Raw genomic sequence first — 26,982 nt, forward strand, 5'->3', positions numbered from 1 at the left:
ATTACTTGATAATGAAGTTAATATAGACCATATAGAGCTATCATTGTCCTTCATTATCCCCAGGCTGCATAAGCTTATTTCTACCAATTATAAGGAACTTTCCAACAAGTTGTTAAGTTGTGTCAATTCAATGGTTTGTAACTTAGTAAATTCAATACCTCTCAACAGTACATCTTAACCTTGCCATTTCAAAAACATCTATAGTTTCTTATAATTAGACACAATATTGTCTAATAAGGTAGCCAACCACCGAATGCCCAATACCATGTTATAGTTATTTAAATCCATAATGAACACATCAATTATGAAATTAATAGCCTCGACATATGGTTATACAAGTCATAGTTCTACCATTGGTTGTTTCCACTATTAGAGCTTTAATTAGAGTTATATTGCATTGAAGCTTGATAGTTGATTTTATGTTGATAAAATTTTGAGTACTGCTAGAATCTACCAATATAAACAGAGTGTTTATCAACCTTATCAGTCACTCTCAATGAATAGAAATCTAGTGTACCCTTTAATGCATTAAAATATATACGAGGATAGATTGATCCATACTCAATTTTATTTCCTTCACCACCTACTTTTTTATTATCCTCTTTATCTTCCATAATGCATAGTGAATGCAACCTTTTGTTCTTGCATTTATGACCTGGTACAAGCCTCTCATTATACTAGAAGCATAGTCATTTAGCTCTTTTTTCCTCGAGTTCTCAAGTTCTTTATGATTTGGTAGGTTTTAGGGTTGAATTGTACATTGATGTAGGAAGTAGACTATTTTAAGGTGGTTTTGAGTTGTTGGTGTTTAAAGGAAATGTATTTCTAGGATATGTTTATAGTGCATGGGTTTTGACTTGAGCAATTTGAGTAATGTCATGGGTAGAGTATTAGTGTTGTTGATGTGTGGTCTTCTGTAGGCAAAAGTATTATCTTGTAGAAAAACAAGGTTGTAAGCCTGCTTTACAGTTTTGGGTTCAAACATCTTGACCGGATTCTTTATTTCTACCTCCAAACCTCTTATGAAAAACACCATAGCTTGTCTTTTACTGATTTTTGTCTTGTTCCACAGTATATTGAAATCTTAAATGTATGTTTTTATGCTGTCAATTTGCCTAAAATCCTCTAATGGATCATTTTGTCCCCCAAAATTAGCACACAAAGCTTCAACATACTCATTCCAACTTACCTTTAGACCTTTCAAACTTCTTGTATAGTTTTGATGCCAATATAGAGCAATGTCAGGGCCTGTTTGAGAGTGGGGTTGCGGTTCCTTTTCAAAATGTTTTTCATTCCGAAATGCATCAAAATGATATTTTTTTTATTTTTTAAAAATTATATTTGAGATCAACGCATCAAAACGATCCAAAATATTAAAAAATATTAAATTTTAACAAAAAAAATTGAATTTTTTAAAAACACGGGTTGGCCCGTGTTTCCAAACGCTCTGGAATAAAGCCAACTTGAGTTTCTCTTCATCATCTATCTTTTCCGTATCAAAATATTATCTTTTCCATATCAAAATACTTATCGCATTTATATAACCTTGTGCACATCTTCACCATAAAGTAGGGAAAATCACGTTTAGGTCTATGAGTCCTGTGATGTAGCTCCCCTTCTTCACAAGTTTCGCATGTTTTAGCAGCATAATCATCCTTGGCTGTGAATTTATCTCTGTCAGCACTAGTCTCACCAGCTGTTTGTTGCAACCTATAGGATTGATGTTTGCTGGTAGGAAAAACCAGCAATGAGAGCCTTCAACTCACCTAGTTCGATTTCATGACTAGACTTGGTATTTTCCAGTTTTTTATTACAAGAGTCTAGCATTTTTAAAAACTGCTCACTTTTCTGTGTTTGTTCCCTATTATTTATAGTTTCTCTCGTTACTGGTTTGTAGAGAGAGAGGGTGTTGGTGCTGCTGCATTAAAGCAAGGTCCAAAGAAAAAAAGGAAAAAAGTAAACAGAAATCATTATTTCGATTCCATAAGTGGGTTAATAATCAATCATATGAATCGTGTTATATTTACAAAGAATGAATCAACAAGAAACAAAATCCACATCCAACCTCAAAAATTTTGATACAACAACATAGGCCACTTCCGCTAGTTCAGCCAACACCTCGAGGTGCCAGGCCGCTTTACAATAAAGACAATATACACAAGGTACACTACAAACACATGTGATTAAAGAAAATTGCTTGGCAAAGAACCCATTAAAATAAAAGCATCATTATCCTTGTGATCCTTCACTTTTTCCGGATTTGCCTTCGAAAATAATTCGGAGAACAATCCTAGACCCATAGCAGAGCCCGATCTCCTTCCCAGAATGAGACCACTGGCCTTACGGCTCAAGCTACTGGTTGACTCCATGACCTCGTCTGTCCTGAGGTGTGCCCCACAAAAGCAATTTGTAAGCTTGCTGAAGCAGGGCTTGTGGAATACTGATTCGCAAGAAGCACACCTTTCAATTTCGCCTTCCTGTTTAAGTTGTTTTCAACTGTCAGAACGTATCTGTGATAACTTTTCAGTTATCAGCTACAAGGACCATATAGGAGACAACTTTCTGGTGCTTGAGCTGAAGGGCTATTCACTAGATTATGATATACATCACTACCTGGAAATCTTAAATTTTTTCCATAAAACATTCATCATGCTAACGTTAAATAAAGCTATTCCATGCTAATGCCTACCTGAAAAGGAAAAATGAGTGAGGATGGATCATTACAAGCTTGACGGGCACTGCAGGGGACTCCCACATCACAGCATATGAGGCATTGCTCTGTTATATGCTCCAGGATTTTCCTTGAAACAGTTTCCACCATCACTGGTAGTGCTGCAATAGAAATAGAGACGAGTTTAAGAATAAAAAACAGGGTTGCACAATTACACAGAGCTCAGATATCTATATCTATGTACAGATCCTTAAGGCATGTCACTTACACTGACAAAAGGAAAATGTAGGGTTCGATAAAGAAGTATAAAAGTGATAAAAGGAGACTAAGTATTTAAAAAAATTATATTAAGCAAATTGCAGTCGTTGGCCTAGCAACAGACTCAAAGCCATATGAGCATAATCAATGGCACATGATTACTATTTTATTTCACATGAGAAACAATAGTTGAGGCCTATTTGACTGAAAAAATTACAAGAGTGAGATTCCTGTATGGTTAAGAGTCAGTTAATGCACCAGAGAAACACAAGCAAAAACTGCCCCGTAATGTTACAGAAATTGATGATATCAAACAGTGGAATAAAAAAATAAAACTTCACACCCAGAGAGAAAGGAACATTCAATGGAAGGGCATGTCAAAAGTTAGGAAAAGAAAAAACAAAACTAGACCAGCCAATTACAAAGAAATGTTCAAATCCAGCCTAGCTGCTTGCAAAGAAATCAACATAGATATATAGTAGTATTGGAGACTTCTGCACGTGTAAACAAGGGCAGAGACATAAATGGATTCAACAAAGCATAGCTTCGATGAAATATCTTCTCACCAAAATACTAAAATAGAAGTTATGACTAGATGTTAACCTGCAAAAGCCCCTTTTGAGAGATCTATGAGGTCTCTAAGGGCAAAAAAATCATTGCCTTCAAGAAGATATCTTCGAGAACCGAGTCCTTCATTGATGGTCCTGCAGAATGGACATCGAACATATGAAAGCATAGTTCCAATTTTTTTCCTGACATCCATGATATGGTGCAAGGCTGGGACCTTGGAGAATAGGAAAGGATTGACCGCACTTACACAAAGCATGGGCTGCAAAAGAAAATTCATTAAGGGCATCTTGCAACTTAGACAAGAACTTTGCATTGAATAGAAAGCTTAATATGAAATCTAAAACACTTTTTAAGTTGTAAACCATCAATAAACATGAGTGTTTATTATCTAAATGAAGAATTTTAACAAGAACCACAAATTAGATTGAATCTCCCAGTATATAGGCATGTAACAGATACCCTGGAATGGAGTGCACATCTATACTCATTTTTACAAGCATCTTAAATCTTACCAAATACAACCAGGGAAATGCTAGACAGTTGGACCTTCTATCATCAGTTACTATCGACTTTTTGCCCATTACATTTATGTAAGCAAGTACAGGATGTGCTTGGCAAACATACTTTCATGGATTTGGGTCAACCATTTCTCTATCCCTCGAATTTAACAATTTCATCCAATCTAGAAGCACCTAGTTATGCAGAGATTGTGCAAATGACAACAGAAGGACAACTTTTCAAATTACCTGTTCATGGATGGAATCCAGGTATGACTTGGCCAACTGAGAAACTGGGTATTGAATAAAATCCCAATAATGTAGAACTCTTGCTGGCAAAACTGCAGTCTCATTTGTATGGCATGAGGAACAAAATAACTGACCAGTGTACTCGCAAAGTCGAGGCTTTCCCCACCCAAGTGTCTGTACAAAGTCCCGCATTAATGTCATCCCATCATCAAAATGGTTGTGGCATCCGGCACAAGTATAATGTTGTGCTTCTAGCATCTGTTTAGTAGATTTGAATGGCCGAATTTCAACAATAAGTGATATTGTCTTCCCTAAAGTGGAAATATTTCCTGCATCTTCCCCTCTGTTAGAAAATACAGACTGAGGAACTAGTGTTCTTGCCGCTGGGGAACTAGGAAATGAATCTCGAGGAAACAAGAACCAAACCAGTGCACTTGGGGGACTGGAAAAGAACCCAGAATGGATAGTTGAATGTAAACACTCCTGAATAAGAACACTTCTCTCAGAAACAACATCTGGAGATGCATTCCCGAATATTTTTCTAGATTCCTTTTCCACAGAGGACCATGGAGAAGGAAGAGTCCAGCCCTGGTCAGCAAATAATGATTTCAGCCTACGATAGAGTGTATAGAAATCACGATACCTGCGTTCAACCTCCCACTGGTTTTTGCCACTCCATACCCTTATTATATATGCAGTATATTCCTTCACTCCAACCAACCTTTCGCTAAGTGAGACATCTCCCTTCTTCTGCTTTGCACCTACTACTTCAACCCTATCAATTCTCTGTGGCTGTGTAATTAGCATATAAGCCTCATCAGTACCAGAAGTAGAAGCAGTTGACACTAATAGCTGTGACTGAAACATGTGATTACCCCGAGGAAACCTGGCCCCTGGAGACTCAACAGAATCAAGTAAAATTTCTTCCATTTCATTAACAATCTCATCGTAAAATTCAATGAGCTCAAAATTCTCTGCCTGCCAAGAAAATTCAGGAAACAGATAGGAATATAAGCATCTTAACAAGCAACTTGAGAGCCACGATGGAGAGAAATGTGCAACAGTAAAAAAGAGGCAGTTAACCAGTGGAAAACATAGATATTGAAAAATATACTCTTGCAACAGATGGTTTCTGTGTTGCTTAAAACTCTTCCAGACACATACTAACATGATGAAAACTACAAAGATTCTAAATTGCCAACATGATGCTATTTACTCAAAATGTAAAAGAAACACCAATTATAAATTGCAACTTGATGCTTTATGAGAGTATGGGCCATTCTAGAGCTCACAGGTTTGGCAGGGAGTTCGATTTTCCAATGGAGCTCAGTACACATACTCACATGCAAACACTGGTAGAAAGTTTGACAACATCAGCAGTAAAGCATATATAGATACTTAAAACATAGCCGTATTCCTAAATACATACAAGCCAGATTCTGGAACTGAGTTTTGATAGAAGAACGAACATGTAAAACATGTTACTTGATACATTGCCATGCAGATAATGAAAGTCAATTTGTCAAAAGCATCTGTGCTTCCCATTTCCATCCTTGAAAGATTATTTTCTGTGTGCTATATATGATTACCAAGCATCCACAACAAAACATCTAATAAACATCTACAAATCGATTTTATAGTTTATAAACTTAGGAGAGTTGTTGAAGAAACGTCAGTAAACCAGCAATAAGGATGCGAACCCGTGAAGAAAATAATCACTAAGTAACCTTTGGAGACAAACCTTAACCACCGCAGGATGGTCTTTGTAAGGAATCACAGAACCAGGAGCATTTTCTGATGCTTTCTTCATGTTATTTTCAAGCATTGACTGAGTTGAATTTAGTTTTTGGTCCACAATGAATTCTGCACTTGCATTTTCTGAATATTCAGCTGTGCGGGAACAAAGTTGATTGGTTGTATCAGAAAAGGGGTCTGCCTCTACTTTTAAATTCCCAGCCTCTTCATTTTCCAAAGTTACGTTGTCATCAGTGCAAACAACTTCCCCGGATTTCACAGATGGATTCAGATCATCCACATGATGATCTGTAAAATCCATTCCTAACCCTATGGGAGATTTTTCTACCAGAGGTTCCTGCTCCACCTCAAAGACACTACTGACAGGACAATTTTTATAAAGCTCTGTTGTATCATTAGCACCTTGGACTTGATTGCAGTTAAAAGAAATATTTATAACATCTTCTTCCTGTGGTTCACAATAGCCTGGAAAACCAACTGGCACGATCGAGGTACCTTTATCATCTTTGGCTAATTCATGACCACCTTGCACCTGACAACTGGCTACAGGAATGTCTCTCACATCTTCCACTTGGTCCACGACAGAATTCTGTACACCAAAAGGGACCTTAGTAACAGAATTGAGCTTCTCTCCTGAACCATCAGCTGCACTGTCTCTGATGCCAGCATGTTCCTCCATCAAACCTTTCCCTATTTCTGTTTCACCAACAACTGGTGCCACAGTCAAAGCCACAGAAGTAGAACTAAAAAAGTTTCCATCAGTCTCCTGACCCTGCTCCGGCTGCTGAAATTTATCCAAGGTAAAAGAAGCTCCAATGCCTCCCCTTGTTTCTAGCTCAAAATCATCCCAATCCTCCGACCCAAAAGCCACAGATGAACTCATAATCAACGGGTTCGCATCACCAACTTTCCCTTCCTCACCAAGCAACACAGTCTTCCGAAAATTCAAATTCTTCCTATTCTCATCATCCGAACCACACCCATACATCGAATCATCATCTTCCGAATAGCCATATCTAGACGAACCCCCATCTTCCCCTCTCTCCACTTCCCCTCCATCAAACCCCAAACCCACCTCCACATCCAACCCACTTGAACAACCATCATTCTCTCCATTCTCAATTCCCAAACGAACACTCTCCCGCTTACTGTCCATTTCACTACCACGAATTTCCAACCCATCAATCCCATTTTCTTCAAAACTGCTATCTAAACAATCAATAACCGAATTTGAAAGCTTTTGATCCTCTAAGTTCCTATTATCATCAAACCCAAAATGGAAACTTTTCGGCCCCAGGCTAAAATTATCCAAACTTTTTAAGGACTCAACATCAGACTTTATACAATCATTAAAAGAAGGACCAAACGAACCACTACAAATACTAGGTGTGCCCATAACTGAGGTGGCGCTACAGTACCGCTCGAACTCCGATTCTCCACATGAGGAATGCTGTGATGCTGATGCAGGCGATGCATCACCACCGTCCGGTTTGATAGAACCGAACGGATCAGAAGAGGTGGGCCTCGGGATGGTGTCGTGGGTCCCTTCTCCATTATGAATCATCTGATTATTGTTGTTGTTGGTATAACCGTAAGGGTTTTGAGCTTTGATGTTGAAGAGTTGAGAAAGAGAAATGGAAGGAACGTGTGGGATTGGAATTGGTATAAAAAGTGAGAGAGTGATCGTAGCTGACCTGATAAAAGAGCGACAAAACAGAGAGAGAGAGAGGAGGGAGTGAATGAATGAATGGAGGGTGGAGTCGCTGAGAGATTTGAGAGCAGAGGGACTTTCGGCTTTGTACAGAGAGAGAGAGAGAGGGAGGGAGAGGGAGACTTTGGAAGTGTTTATTTTAATTTTGATTAGATGAGGTGGATTGGATTTTATTACCTTATTTTGAATGAGATTTTGATTTGACGGGTGGATTGAATGAGATTTTGATTTGACGGGTGGATTGAATGAGGTGGATTGAATTTTATTATTTTAATTTAGTTTGAGGATATACACGAGTGTTTAAATAATTATTTTTTAAAATATTTTTTATTTAAAAATATATTAAAATAATATTTTTTTATTTTTAAAAATAATATTTAATATTATGGGTGTTTGTTAGTTGTTATTTTTTAAAGTGTTTTTTTAATATATTAAAATAATATATTTTTTTATTTTAAAAAAATTATTTTTAATATCAACGTATCAAAATGATCTAAAAATCATAATAACCTTATATAAAACAAATTAAAACAAATTATAAAATTTAATTCTCATTTAATCTATTATTGAAGAATAAAATTTTAAAAAAATCAAAAAGATAAAGTAAAAAAACAATTCAAGTCAACTCCAATTAACTTGTCAAATCTGAACCCGGATTATGATACTAGGATAACCCTATAAAAAATAAATCAAAATAAATTATGAGGCTCAATAAACCCATAATAGAATGATAAAATTGAAAAAAAATCAATATAAAAAAGGACATTATAAAATGACTCGAGTCTATCTAGGTTAAGCCGCAAAACCTATAACCTAGATTATGAGATTGAGATAATCACTTGGAAATAAAACTGAAACAAATCATAAAACTTAATTCTTAATCAATCTAATGTTGAAAAAGAAAAAAAAAAAATCAATTAAAAAAAAATTAAATCAACTAGATTAATTTACCAAACTCAAGACAAGAATCATAAGACCGAGTTAACCACATCAAAAATAAATGACAACAAATTATAAAATTCAATATTTATTAAACAAAATGTTACTAGATACAATTAGGGTAAAAAGCATATATTAAAAAACATAAAGGTAAAATAGAAAAGAAAAAGAAAAAACACCACTGTAATGAATAGTGTTTGTGTGAGGTGGTGCATAGTAAAAGCACCACCCATTTTAGTTGTTGTTAACTAGTTAGATGACCCGCGCGATGTCGCGGGTCAATTGTTTTCTGCATAAAAAATATTAAAAAAAAGTTAAGATTTAAAAATATTAGGTCTTTCTGTAAAGCTATACCTAAGAATTTTGGGTTTGGCTGCAACGCTTGATCCAAAAGTAATATTTATAATATTAATAATAATATTAAACTTGCATGACCCAAGTTTAAATGGGTTTGGCTGCAATACCATACCCAATATTGCCTTTGATGTAGGTTTAGCTGCAATATCGTATCATAAAAGTGTGATAATTAAATAGATTAAGATAAAAAACGTAGGGAAAAAAAACAAAATGAAGAAAAAGAAAAAAAATCTGAATTAACCGGGTTAACCCTTCAAACCAGGTTAATCCAGGAATCCGTGTTATGAAAGTTTGATAACTAAATAGAAAAAAAAAATTAACATTAACAAACTAAAATAAACGAAAAAAATTATTTAAAAAGAAAAAAAACAGAAAAATACAAAAGCCATCGGCCTTTTCACTGTGGACTGCACTCTGCAGTCCGCGGTCAAATGCATAAAAAAGGAAAAAAAGAAAAAAAAACTAACTGGGTTAAAAGAAAAAAAAACATATAGCAAGAAAAAACTAATGAAGAAAAAGAAAAAGAAATCTAAATTAACTAGGTAACTCGTCAAACCTGAGATCCGTGTCATGAAAGTCTGATAACTAAATAGAAAGAATTTTAATATCAACAAACTAAATTAAAAAAAATTAATTAAAAAGAGAAAAACAAAGAAGAAAAAACCTATACGGAGAAAAAACTAATGAAAAAAAAAATCTGAATTAACTGGGCTAACCCGTCAAACATGAGATCTGTGTCATGAAAGTCTTATAACTAAATAGAAAAAAAATTAACATAAAAAAACCAAATTAAAACAAAAAAATTAATAAAAAGTAAAAAAAAACAAAAACAAACAAAAAGCATTAGTTTTTTCACTGTGGATTGCACTGTGTAGTCCAGAGTCAAAGGCATAAAAACAGCAAGAAAACCAAAAAAAAAACTAAAGGCATCAGTCGATAACTAAATAGAAAAAAAATTAATATTAATGAACTAAGTTAAACAAAAAAATATTAATTAAAAAGAAAAGGAAGAAAAAACCTATAAGAAGAAAAAACTAATGAAGAAAAAGGAAAACAAAATCTAAATTAACTATTTTAACCTGTCAAACCTGAGATCCATGTCATGAAAGTCTGATAACTAAATAGAAAAAAATTTAATATCAACAAAATAAATTAAAAAAATTAATTGAAAAGAAAAAAAAGAAGACATCAACCTTTTCATCGTGGACTACAATGTGCAGGCCACAGTGAAAGGCATAAAAAGAAAAGAAAAAAAAACTAAAGGCATCAAATTTTTTACTGTGGACTGCATACAATATTAAAAGATGAAATTGGAAGAAAAAAATTAATTAAAAAAAAATCTGAATCAACTAGGTTAACTTGTCAAATTAGGTTAACCCATTAAACCTGAGATCCTTATTATGAAAGTGTGATAACTAAATAGAAAAAAATAATAATATTAATGAACTAAATTAAAAAAATATATTAATTAAAAAGGAAAAAGCAAAGAGAAAAAAACTCACGGGAAGAAAAAAAACTAATGAAGAAAAAGAAAGAAAATCTGAATCAACTGAGTTAACCCGTCAAATCTGAGATTCGTGTCATAAAAGTCTGATAATTAAATAAAAAAAATTTAATATTAAGAAAGGAAATTAAAAAATAATAATTAAAAAACAAAGAAACAAAGAAAAAAACAAAAACAAAACTAAAGGCATCAACTTTTTTACTATGGACTGCACTGTGCAGTCCACAGTAAAAGGCTTAAAAAGGAAAAGAAAAGGAAAAAAACAAAGGCATACCCACGGGTTAATTTTTTTTCTTGCATAAAAAATATAAAAAAGGCTAAGATCTAAGAGTGTTAGGTCTTTCTGCAAAGATATACCCAAAAGCCTTGAGTCTAACTGCAACGCTTGACCAAAGAGTAATATTTATAATATTAATAATAATATTAAACTTACATGACTCAAGTTTAAGTGAGTCTGGCTGCAACACCAGAGCCAAGAGTCTTGGATGTGGGTCTGACTGCAAGGTCGTGTCATAAAAGTGTGATAATTAAATAGATTAATTAAAAAAAAAACCAACATGAAGAAAAAAAAACTAATGAAGAAAAGGAAAAAAATCTGAATTAACTGGGTTAATCCTGAAAACTTGGTTAACCCATCAAATCTGGGATTCACGTCATGAAAGTTTGATAACTAAATAGAAAAAAAAATTAACGGGTTAACCTATAATTAACTCGGTTAACCCGTCAAACCATATTAACCCGTCAAACCCGGGATATGTGTCATGAAAATCTGATAACTAAATAAAAAGAAATTTAACATTAACAAACTAAACTAAACGAAAAAAGTTAATTAAAAAGAAAAAAAAGCAAAAAAAAAAAAAACTCCAGGTTACCTTGTCAAACCAGGTTAACCTGTTAAACCCGGGATCCGTGTCATGAAAGTCTGATAGCTAAATAAAAAAATTTAACATTAAAAAAAGAAAAAAAACAAAAAAAATGGACGGGTTAACCTAGAATTAATTGGGTTAACCCGTCAAACCTGAGATATATATCATGAAAGTTTGATAACTAAATAGAAAGAAATTTAACATTAACAAACTAAAGTAAACAAAAAAAATTAATTAAAAAAAAAGCAAAAAAAAACTCTTGGTTAACTCGTCAAACTAGGTTAACCCGGGATCCGTGTCATGAAAGTCTGATAACTAAATAAAAAAAATTTGACATTAACAAAAGAAAAAAAACAAAAAAAATGGACAGGTTAACCCAGAATTAACTGGGTTAACCCGTGAAACTAGGTTAACTCGTGAAACTTGGGATATGTGTCATGAAAGTCTGATAACTAAATAGAAAGAAATTTAACATTAACAAACTAAAGTAAACAAAAAAAATTAATTAAAAAGAAAAAAAAAACAAAAATTTTTTGGGCTAACTCGTGAAACCAAGTTAACATGTTAAATCCGCGATCAGTGTCATGAAAGGCAGATAACTAAATAAAAAATTTTAACATTAACAAACTAAATTAAACAAAGAAAATTATTTAAAAAAAAACAAAGAAAGAAGCAAAAAAAAAAGGGCATAAAAAACGAAAAAATGAAAAAAAAACTTAAAAAACAAAGAAAAAACAGCTCAAAAAACAAAAAAGATAAAAAGATAAAAGAGATTGCTCAGCGTTTCACTGTGAATTGCTACAGTGAAAGGCTGAGCAGTTTTAGTATATTTTACAATTAGCTCATTGACCAGTGCTATGCCATTAGTTTGAGAAAAAAAATTAAGTGCAAAAAATAATTTGTTTAGGCATTGGTAACATGTCTTCTAAAAAATAAATTTTAATCATAAATTGAACGTGATTTTTATCTAAATAGGAAAACATTTGATCCAAGTTAACCTGGGTTGACATGCGAAATTCACAGGGATAATTTTGAAAAAAAAATATATTAAAAATTTCAATCCCGAATTAACTCAATATTGAATGATTAAATCGATAAAAATACCATTTAATTAAAAAAAATAAACTTAAGTCAACAAAGTAAACTCGTGACGCAAGTAATGCATGTTATCAGATTCAATAAATTTTTTATCTCATAAATTATTTTTCATTTAATTATATGACAATAAAATACATGATAATTTTTTATATAAAATATCTTTTAAAAAGTTGTTTTAAAAAAACATGATAAACACTTGGGGTCAATATAGAAAAAATAGATTATTGGTAACAAATGGTGAAATTGCATTCTTTTAGATTTGATTTAAATACAAAAATAAATCATCGATAACAAAGGGTAAAATTATATTTTAAAAAAAGTTAAGGGGAAAAAAAGCATTAAACCAAAAAAACAAAAAATAAATAATAGTTTGTATGTTACGGATTAACCCATTAGACATGTGACCCCACTCATGGATTTAATTGTGTTCAATAATTTTTTTATCAATTTTTTAACCCAAGTATAAAAATGCAACATAAAAAAAAGACTAAAAGGAGCCCATTAGTGTGGGTCTAGTGGTCTAATGTGCCTAGGCATTAAAAAAATCATGCATTCAAGCTCAGCTCGCAAGCCTGGGCTTGTCTTTAAATTTTTTTTAATTTTTTAAAATGCGATTGTCTGCCTATTTTTTGTTTAAAAAAAATTAGTAGAGGACACATCATCTTTTTTCTGTAGAATCCAATGACCAGTGGTGACTGGAAAAACAAGGCCTCGATTTTTTTGCCCAAAAAACTATTTTCAACCTACTTTTTACCCTAAACACATTTATAAACCTATTTATAGCCTCAATAAAACCCAAAAATGATCAAAAAACCAAAATCAACATGCACCAAAAAACATTCATGCAGAAAAATCCACCTTATCGGGCAAGGAGATGGAAAAAAGCACCTAGATGAAACTCACCTCGTGAAACGAAACTCATTGACACTGATCTGTACCATTTTTGTTGTCGGAACTATCGTTAATGATAACTCTCTCTCTACAATAGAATCCAACGGTCCTCACTTTTTCCTCTCATAAAATAGGACTGAAAATTAGGGAAATGGACTTTGGTACCAAAACTAAATTTTTGACAACTAAAAGGACCGATTACTTATAAAATAAAAAAGATAGGGAACCAAAATAAACTTTTCGTATGAAATTTAAAGTCATCATCTATTTTACGCTCCCTTTTTAGTTTGATCCTCTATCTTTCAACCCAATTCTCTCTTCAAAAATAATATGCAATTGAGTGTTAATTTGGACTAAAAAACTCAATTGTGCAAAACAAAAAGTTGAAGGACCAAATTAAAGATTTAGACAAAATGCACTATTCTAATCCACGATAATTTGTGAGAGAGTGAATTATGCATTTCCAGTAGTAAAAATACAACACTACTTAGTTTTTTTTTAATGTTCACATTTTATTGATTAAGAGTGAAATTGCAAAAGAAAATGTCTCGAAAACACTATGTACCAATAAAGGAAACATTGTTTCTTCTCTTTTTTTTTTTCATTGCGAAAGCATTATATGTTTTGATCACTGATTTTTTTTCCCAATTTTATCCTTACACATTGTGTTAAATGGGATTTGAAGCTGATAATTTGTTTCAATTAACTTGTTATGGGGTTCTTGCGGTCTAAAAAATATTGACACTAAATTGATGTTATATTTGGTATAATAGAATTCAATTTTATTTTTAAAAATAATTGAAATTCCAAGGACCAAATATGACACTAAAATAAAAGGCAACTTTCTTTCTATTTTCTTTTATACTGTTCATGTGGCATGCCTTGTAATTTTGGTCTCAAGAATTTTGTGTTTTTTTTTAAAAATTTTCATCATTTTATTTTTTTGGAATTTCAATTCAAATCCAAAACCTTATTTTGTTCATTTTGTAGTCTTTTTAGTTTGAGAGAAGAGATAGAAATCATTGGAAAATGGGAAAAGAGAGGGAAAATCATTGGTTTGCCACTTTTCGACAGCAAAATATATAATTTTAGTGTCAATAAGTTCCATTTGACAAAAGAAATATCATTTAGATTTTTTGACCCTTCATCTTGCCATAATAAATAGACTGAGTTTTAAAAATTTGTTAGATTTGGGTTAAGGTTTTTTTTTTTTAATGGATTAAAGGGCTATTTAAGGTTTCAAATGAGTTTTTTGAGGTTTTAGGGTGTTTTTTTTTTATGTGTTTTCAAGTGCAAAAAGAGTTGAAAATTAGTTTTTTGGATCTTAAAAGTCGGTCATTAATTTTTTGGTGGCTAAAATCTAGATTAGCGAATGACACGTCATCAATTTTTTTTAAAAAAAATTAGGCAAACAATACTTGGTCCGCCTAATCTCATCTTGCCTAATTTAACATAAAGAATAATAAAAATAAAAGAAGGCCAAACATACTAGCTTGGCCTTGCAAGCCCATATGCGTTTCACTTTCTCCTTTTTAAGCTAGGAGTTAGGGTGTATTTGAAAATGTGGTAGCAGTTATGATTCAAAGTATTTTTCGCTCAAAAATACATCAAAAAATATTTTTTTATTTTTAAAAAATCATTTTTGACATCAATACATCAAAACAATTTAAAAATATTAAAAAAATTAACAAAAAAATTTTAAATTTTTAAAAAACACGGTTTGAACCGTGTTCTCAAATACACCCTTAACTCATCAAAGCCAAGTACATGGACTCTTCTTAGAAGATCCTCTTTATTTTTTTCAAAAAATGATTAAAATTCTTTAAAATAGAATAGTTATGATTATATTTAGAATATTATTCCATTAAATAACGATTAAATTTAAATTTGTTTTCATATAAGATTATTATATATATTTTTTATAATATTAACAAATGCCTTTTTTGTATTGCTAAGCACGAAAGCAGATCGATTTTAGGTTAAAAACTAAGGCCCTGTTTGTTTGCTGGAAAGTGAATTTCTTTGGAAAGTAAATTCTGGGAAAATGAATTATTTTTTGATGTTTGGTAGTGTAATGAAAAATAAGTTGGAAAACACTTTCCAGTGTTTGGTTATGTCATGAAAAATGACCTGGAAAATAACTTATTAATTTTTTTTTCAAGTTTATTAAAATAATGAGGAACAAATCTTACAAATTAAAAAGTTAAATGGGAATGAAATTGAAAAAAAATATAATTTCATAAATTATCTCAAATAAAATAAATAATAATAAAAATAATAGAGATCAAATCTAAAAAATAAAAAAATTGAAAGATGAAGAAATTAAAATAATAATAATTAACATTTCATAAATTATTTCAAATAAAATAAGTAACAATCAAAAGAATAAGGACCAAATTTGATAGATAAAAAATTTCAATTAAAAAATGATAAGGGAAAAGCAAATAACAATTATAAAAATAAGGACAAAAATTAATATAAAAATTAAATTCTAAGGGATGAAATTGAAAAACAAATATTCAATACAAAATATATATAACAATCAAAAGTTTGAGGACCAAATTTAATATAATCAACAAATAATATGACATTTCTAATTTTTTCACAACTTCTGGAAAGTGTTTTCCACCCAAAATAAAAGGAAAACACTTTCCTGGAAACCAAGTTAAATTTTTCTTTGACTAGAAAGTGTTTTCCGTTGACCAATTTTTCTAATGGTAAACAAACACATGAAAGTTTGGAAAATGATTTCCCAAAAATAAGTAGCCTAAAACAAACCAAAAATCTTATTTTTCTTAAGTTATGAATCAAACATAACCAACCAACCAAACAATTTAATCACGTATCAAAGTAGTCTAGAGAAAAGGATAACAAGCACTATGAAAAGTCATAAAGAAATAACTACTCCCCCCTCCTAAATTAAAAAAAAAATCATCTTGCATTATAAATTCAACCCCAAAAAAGAAAGAGACAAAAACAAAGCTCAGATGATCAACATACAAAATTAATGATTGTTCATGGTTTTGGAAATTAGGACCCCGAGATTGAGAGAATATCTAATGTTTGAGAAGGTGATAGTGATTGTAATTTAAAGTGTTTTTTATTTAGAAATGTATTAAAATAATGTTTTTTTATTTTTAAAAAATTATTTTTGACATCAGCACATCAAAACAATTTAAAAATATAAAAAAATTTAAACAAACAAAAGAAATTAAATTTTGAGGGAACGCGGTTTGAACCGTGTTCCTAAACAGACTTATAAAGGAAAATAAAGGTGGGTGCGGTAAGAATTTAAAATTGAGGGTTTCAAAAAAATTGTATCTTTTATACTTGGATTTGGTTTAAAATTCAAACCAAACCGGTTCGGTTTAGTTTGATCAATTTTAAACTTTTAAAACAAAAACCTAATCGAATTGATTTTTTTTTCCAGGTTTTCTCAATTGGTTTATTGAATTATTTGTTTTTGTTTGTTTTCTCTCTTGCTTGATTTTTTTGCTAACCCCTGCACATAATAAAGCAAAGAAGGAATATTACCATCGTGAGATTTTATTTAGATAGATTAATCAATAGCTTCCACGAAAGAAGTTAAATCCAGTGGGGATCCATGGATTCCTTGCACTCTAGATGACAAGAAACGGAGCGTTGGTCAGTTGACACGTTGCAAAGCTTGGTCAATTGACTAGTATTCACTAGGCAGCAAAAATTATTCATATAATTAGTGTGAACATGTTTATTTTTATTTTTACATTTTAAAAGTATTTTAAAAAAATTAATTTTTTTATTTGTTTTAAATTTATTGTTTTCTAGCATTTTGATGTGTTAATATCAAAAATAATTTTTAAAAATAAAAAAATATTATATTAATATATTTCCGAATAAAAAACACTTTGAAAAACACCATAATCACACTCAGAAACATACTCCAAAAACATCCCACCCATGCTCTCTAGATTTTAGTTAAAATAGCTAAAAAGACATTTTAGCTTAGCTATATAAAAAAAGTTATCGGATTGAATATTCTTTTTATTTTTTGTTATTCAAATTATATGTAAGATGAGTATTCAAGTGTATCTATCCAGCATTCTCTAGCCTACTGATATCTGAAAGCTTTCTAACACAGGCATCCTGCAATTGATCATTAACTAAGATGAGAATTACTTACATTATCCTCTAAGGTAGTACTGTTCTCGTCCATGGAACATTTCAATCTGCTGTAATAAAATGAGGAGCAGAATATCCAATATACATAAAGAACATGTTTCTCACCAAGACGCAAGCTCATCACCCGATTACACATCCTTTCAACATCTGTTTCCCATATTTTTAGTGCAAGATCATCTCTGCAAAATCAATCCAAAAACACCAATTCAATTCTCTTCCACGAGCAACACGACTTAGTTTTTTCCTTAGATTACTTAACGAACAAAAGCTCTCCAATCAATGATCATCAAAATGAAGGAAAAAAAGTTTTACATACCTACAGGTAATCATTCTGTTTCCTTCAGCATCAGAAGCAAGTGCCCGGACAGTAGAAGAGTGGCCAGTGAGTAGATATCAACACCTGGCCAATTAGCAAGTAAAATGTGATTTTACATTTCTTTAAAGTTCTGAATAGAAATCAGCGAGCTAAGCCAGACCAGTTCTATTTATCACATCTTGCAATCATTAAAAACATTAGCAAGTAATATGCAGCTTAACTATCTGCATGCCCTAACAAAAAAGCTTAAGCTCAGTTAGTGTCGCAATGAAGTTTCAACAACATCACTAAGCCCTTACAGTTTTAAATTTATGGGGGAAAAAGTGAAAAACCAACCTCAACATATTAGTAAAAGGTTATATTCGGCCTTCAATGCATTCGATTTCCCTATCAATTTTTGGTTTTCTAATAACACCTTTTCCCTCAAATGGTGTTGTTATTGCGTTCACTACCCCTTCCAACAGTGCACCTGCCATCAAGAAGGGCAATTTGCCTTTCAAAATCCACGCCAAAGCCACTACACATGTTCATTTCTTTAAATTTTGACTCAAGTCCAATAAATTTTGAAACTTTAAAGTATAACATACCATTAAAAAAAAAGAAAAAGAAAAGACAAGAAACCTGTGTTCTTAGGGAGGCTACGCCAGCAACCAAGACCAGGTTTTTGAATGTACTAAACCAAGAGTTGGTCTTCTTCAGGAGTTCAAGGTCCTTTATTTACTCCATCTTTATCATAACAAGGTCCCCTCCCCAACTTCTCTACTGTCGGACAACAAAACCCACAAAGCTCTATTAGTTATATGAGATATGATATGACACCGAGTATAAGAATTTAGGGACTCAAAAACTCCAAACCACAACTTTAATAACTAGATCTCATAGTGGTTTAAGATTCAGAATTTAAGTTACTAAACCAATTATCTACAGTAACATCAAAGAGAGTGAATATATGCATGCTAACCAGGGGAGTAGGGAGATAAATCAGGATCAATAATTGGCAAATTTCTCATGCGACTGCGCATGTAGAGAGAGAAATCAGCATAATTGTCAATCTTAACAATTCAGTGTGCAGCGTGCAAAACCCAAATCAAAAAACAATTTATAGTCATACCCAAATCATAACCAAAACCCATAAAGTGGAGAAATCAAACAAACTCAGCAACCAGATTGTTGAACCAAACAACATATAGAATGTAAATAATGAAATGAAAACATACACATCAAAAGATTCTCGAACCTCCTCTGCAGCATAGAAGAAAACATTTTTGTGCCATAGATTGAAATTGTTTTCTACCATCTTCTTCACTTCAAATTCAACAAAGCCCACAAAAACAAAGACTTCCTCGTCTTCTCTAAGCTCATGTTCAGGCCCTGTGCTTGCCATTAGATTTTATGCTTTTGGCTGGAGAAAAGAAAAAAAGTGTGTGCCTCCTTGAATTTTAGTGTTAAAGATGAAAAACAACCTTTCCCCGTGTGCTGCTTTCTTTTTTCCCCTACCAGGAGTAAAAATTTGAAATGCTCGCTATATGTAGCGAGCAATGTTCACAGAGCTAGAGAGCATGGATGCCATGAAAAAAAAAAAAAACTCACTAGCTACTATAGCTAAGGATTTGATTTAGCTGGGAAGAGTGGATGCTCTAACCCAACTGAAATTTTTTAACAAACATGACAAAAGCACCCAATTGAGAAATAATTGAAATTTTAAGAATATGTAAAAAACTTTTTTGAAAGAATGCAATTGAGAATTGTCTAATAGTTTACGGGTTAATTTGAAGTTTTAATGACTTCTTATTAAAAAAAAAAAAAAAAAGCCATCAGCATTTTTCTGAGCATTGACCCTGTTCGTTATGAATTGAAATAGTGAGAGAGCAATTTTATCATTCTAAAAAAAAAAATACCAACCTTGTTACTAAAGATAATATGATCTTTTCTATATTTTATTTATAATAAAATTATTAAGGTTACTAAAGATAATATGATCTTTTCTATATTTTTTTTATAATAAAATTATTTAATTACTTTTTAAAGAAAAATAATAAACTCACATAAAAGGTGTTTTTTTTTTTATCTTTTTAATTTTTAGCATATTAAAATTACTTAATTATCTTTACAATCAAAAAATTCTTAAGCTTGCGTCCATAAGTATTTTTATCTTTTAATTATATATATATTTTGTTATAATTATATTTACTTAAAGACTATTTAGTAATTTAACAAATAAAAATATTATTTTATAATAGTGGATGACGCACACTTCAACACGTGAACTGTCCTCGTACTTTTAAAGCAATTTGTGCAGCACTATACGATAACCAAACACCACACGCAATAGTGGTGTTTGAATCATCTTAGTGGATTCTCCATGATGCAATAACACATGTGGCCAATGGATCTCCAGTTTGGTGCTAGTGACTTTTTGTTTTTTTTTTCCTTTAATCCTCAATTTTCATGTCTGACCTTCAAAATTTTAAAGCTTCACTTCAATTGTTACTTCTTTAAATTTGGTCCCTCATTTTTCTATTACTGTTTGTTTTATATTAAATAATTTATAAAATTGAGTTTTTTTTTTCAATTTCCTCTTCCTTTGATTTTTTTATATTAGATTTGATCCTTATTCTTTTGATCGATATTTGTTTTGTTTCAAGTAATTTTTAAAATCAAATGATTTTTTTTCATCATCCTTTGTTTTTTTTTTTCATGTCAAACTTAATCTTTTTTTAATTTGAAAACCTTAATTTTTTTTTAATTTCATCTTTCAACTTTAAATTAATTTGGAATTGAGCTTTTTGTTTGAGCTCAAGTATGAGATTTTCATGGGTTATGAGTTTGGAAAATTAGTCAAGATTTAGGAGGTTTGTCTAGGTTTGCTTGTTTTTTTTTTTTTAAGCTAATATTTTTTTTCATTCTCATCCTTTAGCATCTATTTAATTGAAGATTGTAATTTATTTTTTATTTTTATTTTTTTGCTTTATATTGGATTTTCCGCTAGTTTTGAAAATGTTATAGGATATCTCATCTTTTAACATTGAGTTATTTGATAATTAAATTCAATTTGTTTTTGACAAGATTATCTTGGTACCATAACCAGGTCGTTAAATTTGCATGTTGACTCGGTTGGACTCGGGTTGAGTTTTTTTAACAATTTTTGGATTTTATTTTTTCCTTTAATTTTTCCCTTCATTATTTTGTTCTCTAAAGATTATGTTTCAAAATTTTTTTAATTTTTTATAAAGTTATCACGTTCTAATTTATTTTTTTTTCTTCGTTGTCAAATAAAATCTTTCAACATTTTATTTTTTAAAATTGATTTTTTATTTATTTTGATTTCATCATTTATTGATTGGAAATTGATTTTTATACTTTTTTTAATTTCCTTTCTATCAAATTATCTCGATCTTATATTCATAATCACAAAGTTAAAAGGTTAACCTGGTTTGACACATGTATTTTTTAATTGTTTATTTATATCAAAATATATTTTTTTTCAGTTTCTTCCTTTGATATTGAATTATTTGATAATCGAGCTTGATGATTTTATTCAATTTATTTTTAATAAAGTTATCATGATGTCATGGACAAGTCACATATTTGACGTACTAACCTGAATGGGCTTGGACCGAGTTTTTCTTTTCTTTTCATCATCTTGTTTTAGTTTATATGTGATTTTTATATTTATGTTATTACATTAGTTTAGCTTATTAGATATTGAACCAAAAACCTACTCATATATATATATATATTTAGAAATGTTTACACCTTCACATATATTTTTACATCTGGGTTGTGTTTGTTTTTAAATGGGTACTGTGTTTTTTTAAAAGAAATCAAAATTATTTATTTTTTTTAAATTATTTTTTATATTTTATTATTATTTTAATGTGTTGTTATTAAAAAATAATTTTTTTTAAATATTTATTTTTAAAAAATACTTTAAAAAAAACAAACAAAAACAGTACCTGCATTTAAAAAGATAAAAAAAAAGGCCGAGTCTAGTTTTTTGACTCAATTTGCTCTTGTTGGCGCTCATAACCCGGCCTCCAAAACCCTAAATCCCACAAAACACACCCAGACACAGGAACCGATAACATTGCGCCATGGCAAAACCAGTCGAAGCAGAAGCAGCAGGCATGGAAGCCTTAAACCGCCTAAAATCCATTGACCCACCACTATGGCTAGCACCATCGTCCTCTCTGTCTCAAACAGCACGCACAGCTTGTAAACATCTCTTCTCGTCAATAAATCCCCATGTCCCTAAATCCCCCTTTGATCAACTTCTAATTGATGGGTGTGATGCTGAGCAGATTTGGCAGCAAATTGACTTACAATCACAGCCCTTGTTGTCCAGTTTACGCCGTCAAGTTTTGCACTTTCAGAAGAATCCAGAGGAAATTAAAGTAAATGGTGACAAAGTTTTACAAGGGAAAAAAAAGGGCGTAGAAGACAAGGAGGTGAAAAAAGTTGATGAGTTTGATAATAGTGATGATGAGGATATGTATGAAATTGATGATGAAGATGACAGTGATGATGATGCGGACGGAGGTGAGGAGGAAGAGAGTGGAGAAGAGGAGGGAGAAAAGGGAGTGATCGAGGATAAGTTTTTGAAGATAAAGGAATTGGAGGATTTTTTGGAGGAGGAGGATGCCAAGGAATATGGATTGGATACAAGGAAGAATAATAAGAAAAAGAATTTAAGCGACGAGGAGGAGGATGAAGAGGACGAGGAAGATGATGATGATGAAGGGGAGGAGGAGGAGGATGAGGATGAAGATGATGAGGACAAGGAAGATGATGAGGTGATATATACTTAGACTGTTAAATTAGATTTGTAGATGCATTGGCATTTTTTTTTGTGTGTGATTATGGTTATTTGTTTGGTTTGGGAATTCATAGATATAATTCTGAATTTGGGAAGTGTGAAATATGGCTGGTTTTACTGTTTGTTGTAATGGAGGTAATATTGGAAAATTATAATCAATTACAGCTTTTAATTAGTCTACATCAAGTATCAATCTGGGATTCTGCATATTGTAGATGTGTTTTTTAGTTGGGTTAGCATAGATTTTTCTTTTTTGCATTTTCAACTCTTCCTTTTTTTATTTTCTCTATGGTTTATGTTTTTGTACTCATTGGACATCTAATCATACAGCTTGGAGTTTTTGGTAATGGCGATGATGAAGATGAGGATGCAAGCAAGCGTGCCAGGTTTTTATTTTTTTGTCTTTTTTTGTTCTAGATGAGTTATTGGTTATAGAATCATAACTGAAGTTACAAAGTGATGGTTAAAGCACTTCTTTTCATCTATTTATTTGTTCAAGAAAAATCTCACAGAAACTTAGCAAGGCAACCATTTGCCCTGTTCTGATGAAACTGTCACTTTAATGGTCATGATGATTTGTATATCATCTTCTTTTGTGCTTTTTAGTTCACTACTGTCAGTAATTCTCCATGTTCATACTGCTTGTAATGGTGCCACCAGCATCTGTCCTTTCCACCATCCTTAAAAGTTTAATATATTTATTTTTAACATTGAATCACTGATTCCTGGTTTCTCTTGTGGATCTCTGACATTCAGATACGAAGACTTCTTTGGTGGTAAAAAGAGAAAAATCTTAAAAAAGAAAACAAAAGAAGACTCAAGCTCAGATGATGAACTTGATGATGAAGCATTGAATGAGGTAGTATGATGTTTTTGTTATGTCTGCACGCATTCAGCAAAGTTTCTGCTGCCTTTCTCATGGTATTATAATTTATATTTTAAGAAGTGAATGCATGTGAAAATTTAACTAAGTTGTTCTTATTTGCATTCTGCAGAGAAAAGGTAGACTTTCTACCCATGAAAAACAACTTCAGAAGCTTCAATCTGAGATAGAACAGATGGAGAAATCAAATTTGGAGCCCAAAACTTGGACCATGCAAGGAGAGGTAACTTTGGCCTTTCTTTAATGTTTAATTCCGAAAATCGCTTTTATAGCTCTATGCATTCCTATTTTTAATTTTTTATGTTTTTCTGGATATGAAGCCAATCCAATCCATGTCAAGTTGTGGTTTTGATGTCACATGATATGGACATTGCAACAGGTAACTGCTGCAAGCAGACCCAAGAATAGTGCGTTAGAAGTTGATTTAGACTTTGAACACAATATGAGGCCCGCCCCTGTAATCACTGAGGAGGTTACTGCAACACTTGAAGATATGATTAAGAGTAGGATCATTGAGGTAAACTTCAAATTTGAATGGATTTCTGACTTATCTAGCTGTCTTGTTAACACATCACTGTTTTACTTTATTTCTGATGTTTAATCCTAATTTTCTTGTTATGTGTTGATTTCTTGTAACAAATTGATTATGATTTATGATTCCCATGTCCTGCCATTCTTCTTTTATTTTGTATTTGGAAACCGAGTAGAATCTTTTTCTCAGTTGCTTCAAGGTAAACTCAACTATATCGATATGATGGCCATGTGACAAGCTGATGCACCTCAGATCCACGCACTCACATGCGCACGATCCCAACCTTGTGTTGGAGTGACAACAGTTATCTTTGTTTGTTTCATATGCAAGTCTTCTCTTACTATGAGAACACTGCTTTATATTTGGTTGTTTTTGTTGAGAGATGTTGGTGAATAAATTGTGCTTGGAAATATGTATATTTCTTTATTCAAAGCCATGGTACAGTTCTTCAGATAGTTTGAACAATGTCTGTCTTGAATTTTTGGGCCTTTTAGATAAATAGTGAACAGTTGTCCAAATACTCACGTTCTTAAAGTTGGCAGAAGCTTGGATGGTATTATTGGCAGACCAACTTTCCTTCTATGATTTTGACTTTTCCAAATTGCTATACATGCAGAAAAAGTTTCCTAAATCCTTGGTCAGGCTTTCAGAAAGAAATTGTCTATGTACCTGACAATATCAATAGCTTCATGGAGTTTTCTGCCATCTTGGGAAAATTTTGTTTATCTTTTGACCTTCTTGTTTCTTATTGTTGAATCCATGATGCTAGTTCCCTAGTTAAGATGTTGCTGCTTCTCATTTTGCATTGGACAATGCTTGTTTGATCACTATGCTATGTTAGACATTGTTATCTGTGTGGGTGCACTCAAGAAACAATCTTGCCATGATGATTTTAGGGGCGGTTTGATGACATTCGGAAGGCTCCCAGTTTACACTCTAAAGCACCAAGAGAACTGAAAGAGTTGGTAAGCAATATTGCCGGTAACATAGTACAGTGTGGTTCCCACTGTTCCTTGTTATGATATAATATTAATTCTGGAAGCTGTATTTTTCATAAAATCTGCAGGATGAGAATAAGAGCAAGAAGGGTCTTGCCGATGTTTATGAGGTTTGTCTATCTTAACTAGCATGCTCTGTCAAGTTTCCAATTTTGTTCTGGATACTATACTGTTTGTAATTGCTTCTGAGCTTGATTGTTTTCTTCTGTTGCTGAGCTCTTGCATATTTAATCCAAATTCCTATATGATTATTTACAGGAAGAATATGTTCAAAAGACAAATCCAGCAGCTGCTCCATTATCTTTCTCGGATGAACAGAAGAAGGAGGTAGATGTTAACAGTAGTGTAATCATTGTTATTATTTCTCCTTTGTTGTTTCTTCATTGCATATTTTCATATCTTCAACTGGACTCCAGCACATGACATTTTAGTATGTTTTCTGTGTCCATCTGTTTTTATTACATATGCATCTTTGATTTGTGTAACCTTGTTATCTTTTCTTTTTTCTTAGGCAAGTGTCCTGTTCAAAAAACTGTGCTTGAAGTTGGATGCTCTTTCTCATTTCCACTTTGCTCCTAAACCTGTATGCTTCTTAATCCTTAAATGGTGGATTTTTTTCCTTTCTTTTGGCCACCTTTTGATTTTTTAAAAAAAATTGATCTCTTGTGTGATTGATAGGTCATAGAGGACATGTCTATCCAAGCAAATGTCCCTGCTCTTGCTATGGAGGAGGTAAAAAGATACCTCCATATTCTCTCCAGTCTGAATTTTGTGACTCTACTTGCTAATGCACATTCTCTTCCATGGATAGATTGCACCAATGGCAGTTTCAGATGCAGCAATGCTGGCTCCTGAGGAAATTTTTTCGGGCAAAGGTAATATCAAGGAAGAAGCAGAACTTACAAAGGCCGAGAGGAAGAGGAGGAGGGCTAACAAGAAAAGAAAATTTAAGGGTGAGATCTGATAAGAAGGTTTATTAATCTCGCATAAGGCCTGTTGCTGCTTTTGGTTTTTAACACCATGAAAAGAACTACCAATTAGTAGCTTAAAGCATCCAGTAGAAAGCTGCTTAATTCTTCATTTTCTCCATCTCATCTAGGTTTTGCTTGAATGTTCGATCTTTCCTTTCTTATTAACCATTAGTTTGGTGATCACAGCCGAATCAGTGAAAAGGATGCCAAAGAAGGCACAAGAGAACACAACACTAAACCACGATGATGGTGAATGTTCATCTGAACTGGCTGGTGTCATTATTTCTGGAAGTTGAAATGAACCCAATTTATGGTCCTTAACGTCAAATTTTGATTAAATTGCAGGCAAGGAAGAATCATAACTTGGTTCCTGATTATATCCGTGCATAAGGAACTCCCTGAACCTTTTCAAGCTATGGTTTCCAGTTTAGGACAGCCATACAGAGAGGAGAAACAGGAGAAGAGCGCTATCTTACAACATTGTAATGGTTTTAACAAGCGGTGCACTAGCTATGCCAGAAGAACTAGAAAGATTTGGGATCTAGCTTGAAAGAAACTTGGTGGGAAGTTTGCAACTATAAGCTATACCTTTACTTTAGAAATAGAGGTGAAATTTTGTTCTGTGTTTCATTAAACCGCTGATCAACGTTTGACACATTAATTTGTCATTTTATTCTTTAATTGGGCTGGTTCAATCATGCAATGTAATATGAATCAGGAGTTAAAAGCAAGGACGAATGATGAAAGGCATTCCCTAGAAGAATATGCCTAACAAGACTAAATGCTCCTTTTGGGCAATTTATCAGAATGCAGCTATCCATGCTTGAGTCTTATATCCATATTTTTTGTTTCAAAATATTTTGAAAAAAATTAATTTTTTTTTTATATTTTCAAGTAATTTTTTAAAAATAACAAAAATTATTTTAATATATTTTTGAT

At 32.0% G+C, this 26,982-nt stretch overlaps 2 protein-coding genes and 1 long non-coding RNA gene across 3 annotated transcripts; 1 reads left to right on the forward strand and 2 right to left on the reverse strand.

Moving 5' to 3' along the window:
- Positions 1 to 1,957: 1,957 nt before the first annotated feature.
- On the reverse strand, positions 1,958 to 7,856 carry LOC7457748 (uncharacterized). Its single transcript, XM_052447503.1, has 5 exons — positions 5,987 to 7,856; positions 4,246 to 5,223; positions 3,533 to 3,758; positions 2,690 to 2,832; positions 1,958 to 2,477 (listed from the first exon to the last, which is right to left on the reverse strand). Exons 1-5 carry the CDS (start codon positions 7,562 to 7,564, stop codon positions 2,184 to 2,186), a joined length of 3,219 nt encoding a protein of 1,072 aa, XP_052303463.1. The 5' UTR covers positions 7,565 to 7,856; the 3' UTR covers positions 1,958 to 2,183.
- Positions 7,857 to 17,383: 9,527 nt separating this feature from the next.
- On the reverse strand, positions 17,384 to 19,585 carry LOC127904364 (uncharacterized). Its single transcript, XR_008057467.1, has 5 exons — positions 19,061 to 19,585; positions 18,465 to 18,605; positions 18,180 to 18,312; positions 17,844 to 17,927; positions 17,384 to 17,706 (listed from the first exon to the last, which is right to left on the reverse strand). It is a non-coding gene; the product is annotated as an uncharacterized LOC127904364 (long non-coding RNA).
- Positions 19,586 to 21,833: 2,248 nt separating this feature from the next.
- Positions 21,834 to 26,882, forward strand: LOC7453774 (M phase phosphoprotein 10). Its single transcript, XM_002321881.4, has 13 exons — positions 21,834 to 22,636; positions 22,990 to 23,045; positions 23,416 to 23,518; positions 23,655 to 23,765; positions 23,922 to 24,059; positions 24,971 to 25,039; positions 25,141 to 25,182; positions 25,331 to 25,399; positions 25,584 to 25,655; positions 25,751 to 25,804; positions 25,884 to 26,025; positions 26,230 to 26,292; positions 26,389 to 26,882. Exons 1-13 carry the CDS (start codon positions 21,938 to 21,940, stop codon positions 26,403 to 26,405), a joined length of 1,635 nt encoding a protein of 544 aa, XP_002321917.2. The 5' UTR covers positions 21,834 to 21,937; the 3' UTR covers positions 26,406 to 26,882.
- Positions 26,883 to 26,982: the final 100 nt, after the last annotated feature.

The sequence above is a fragment of the Populus trichocarpa genome, chromosome 15 (assembly GCF_000002775.5).
Source record: "Populus trichocarpa isolate Nisqually-1 chromosome 15, P.trichocarpa_v4.1, whole genome shotgun sequence".
Taxonomy (NCBI): domain Eukaryota; kingdom Viridiplantae; phylum Streptophyta; class Magnoliopsida; order Malpighiales; family Salicaceae; genus Populus; species Populus trichocarpa.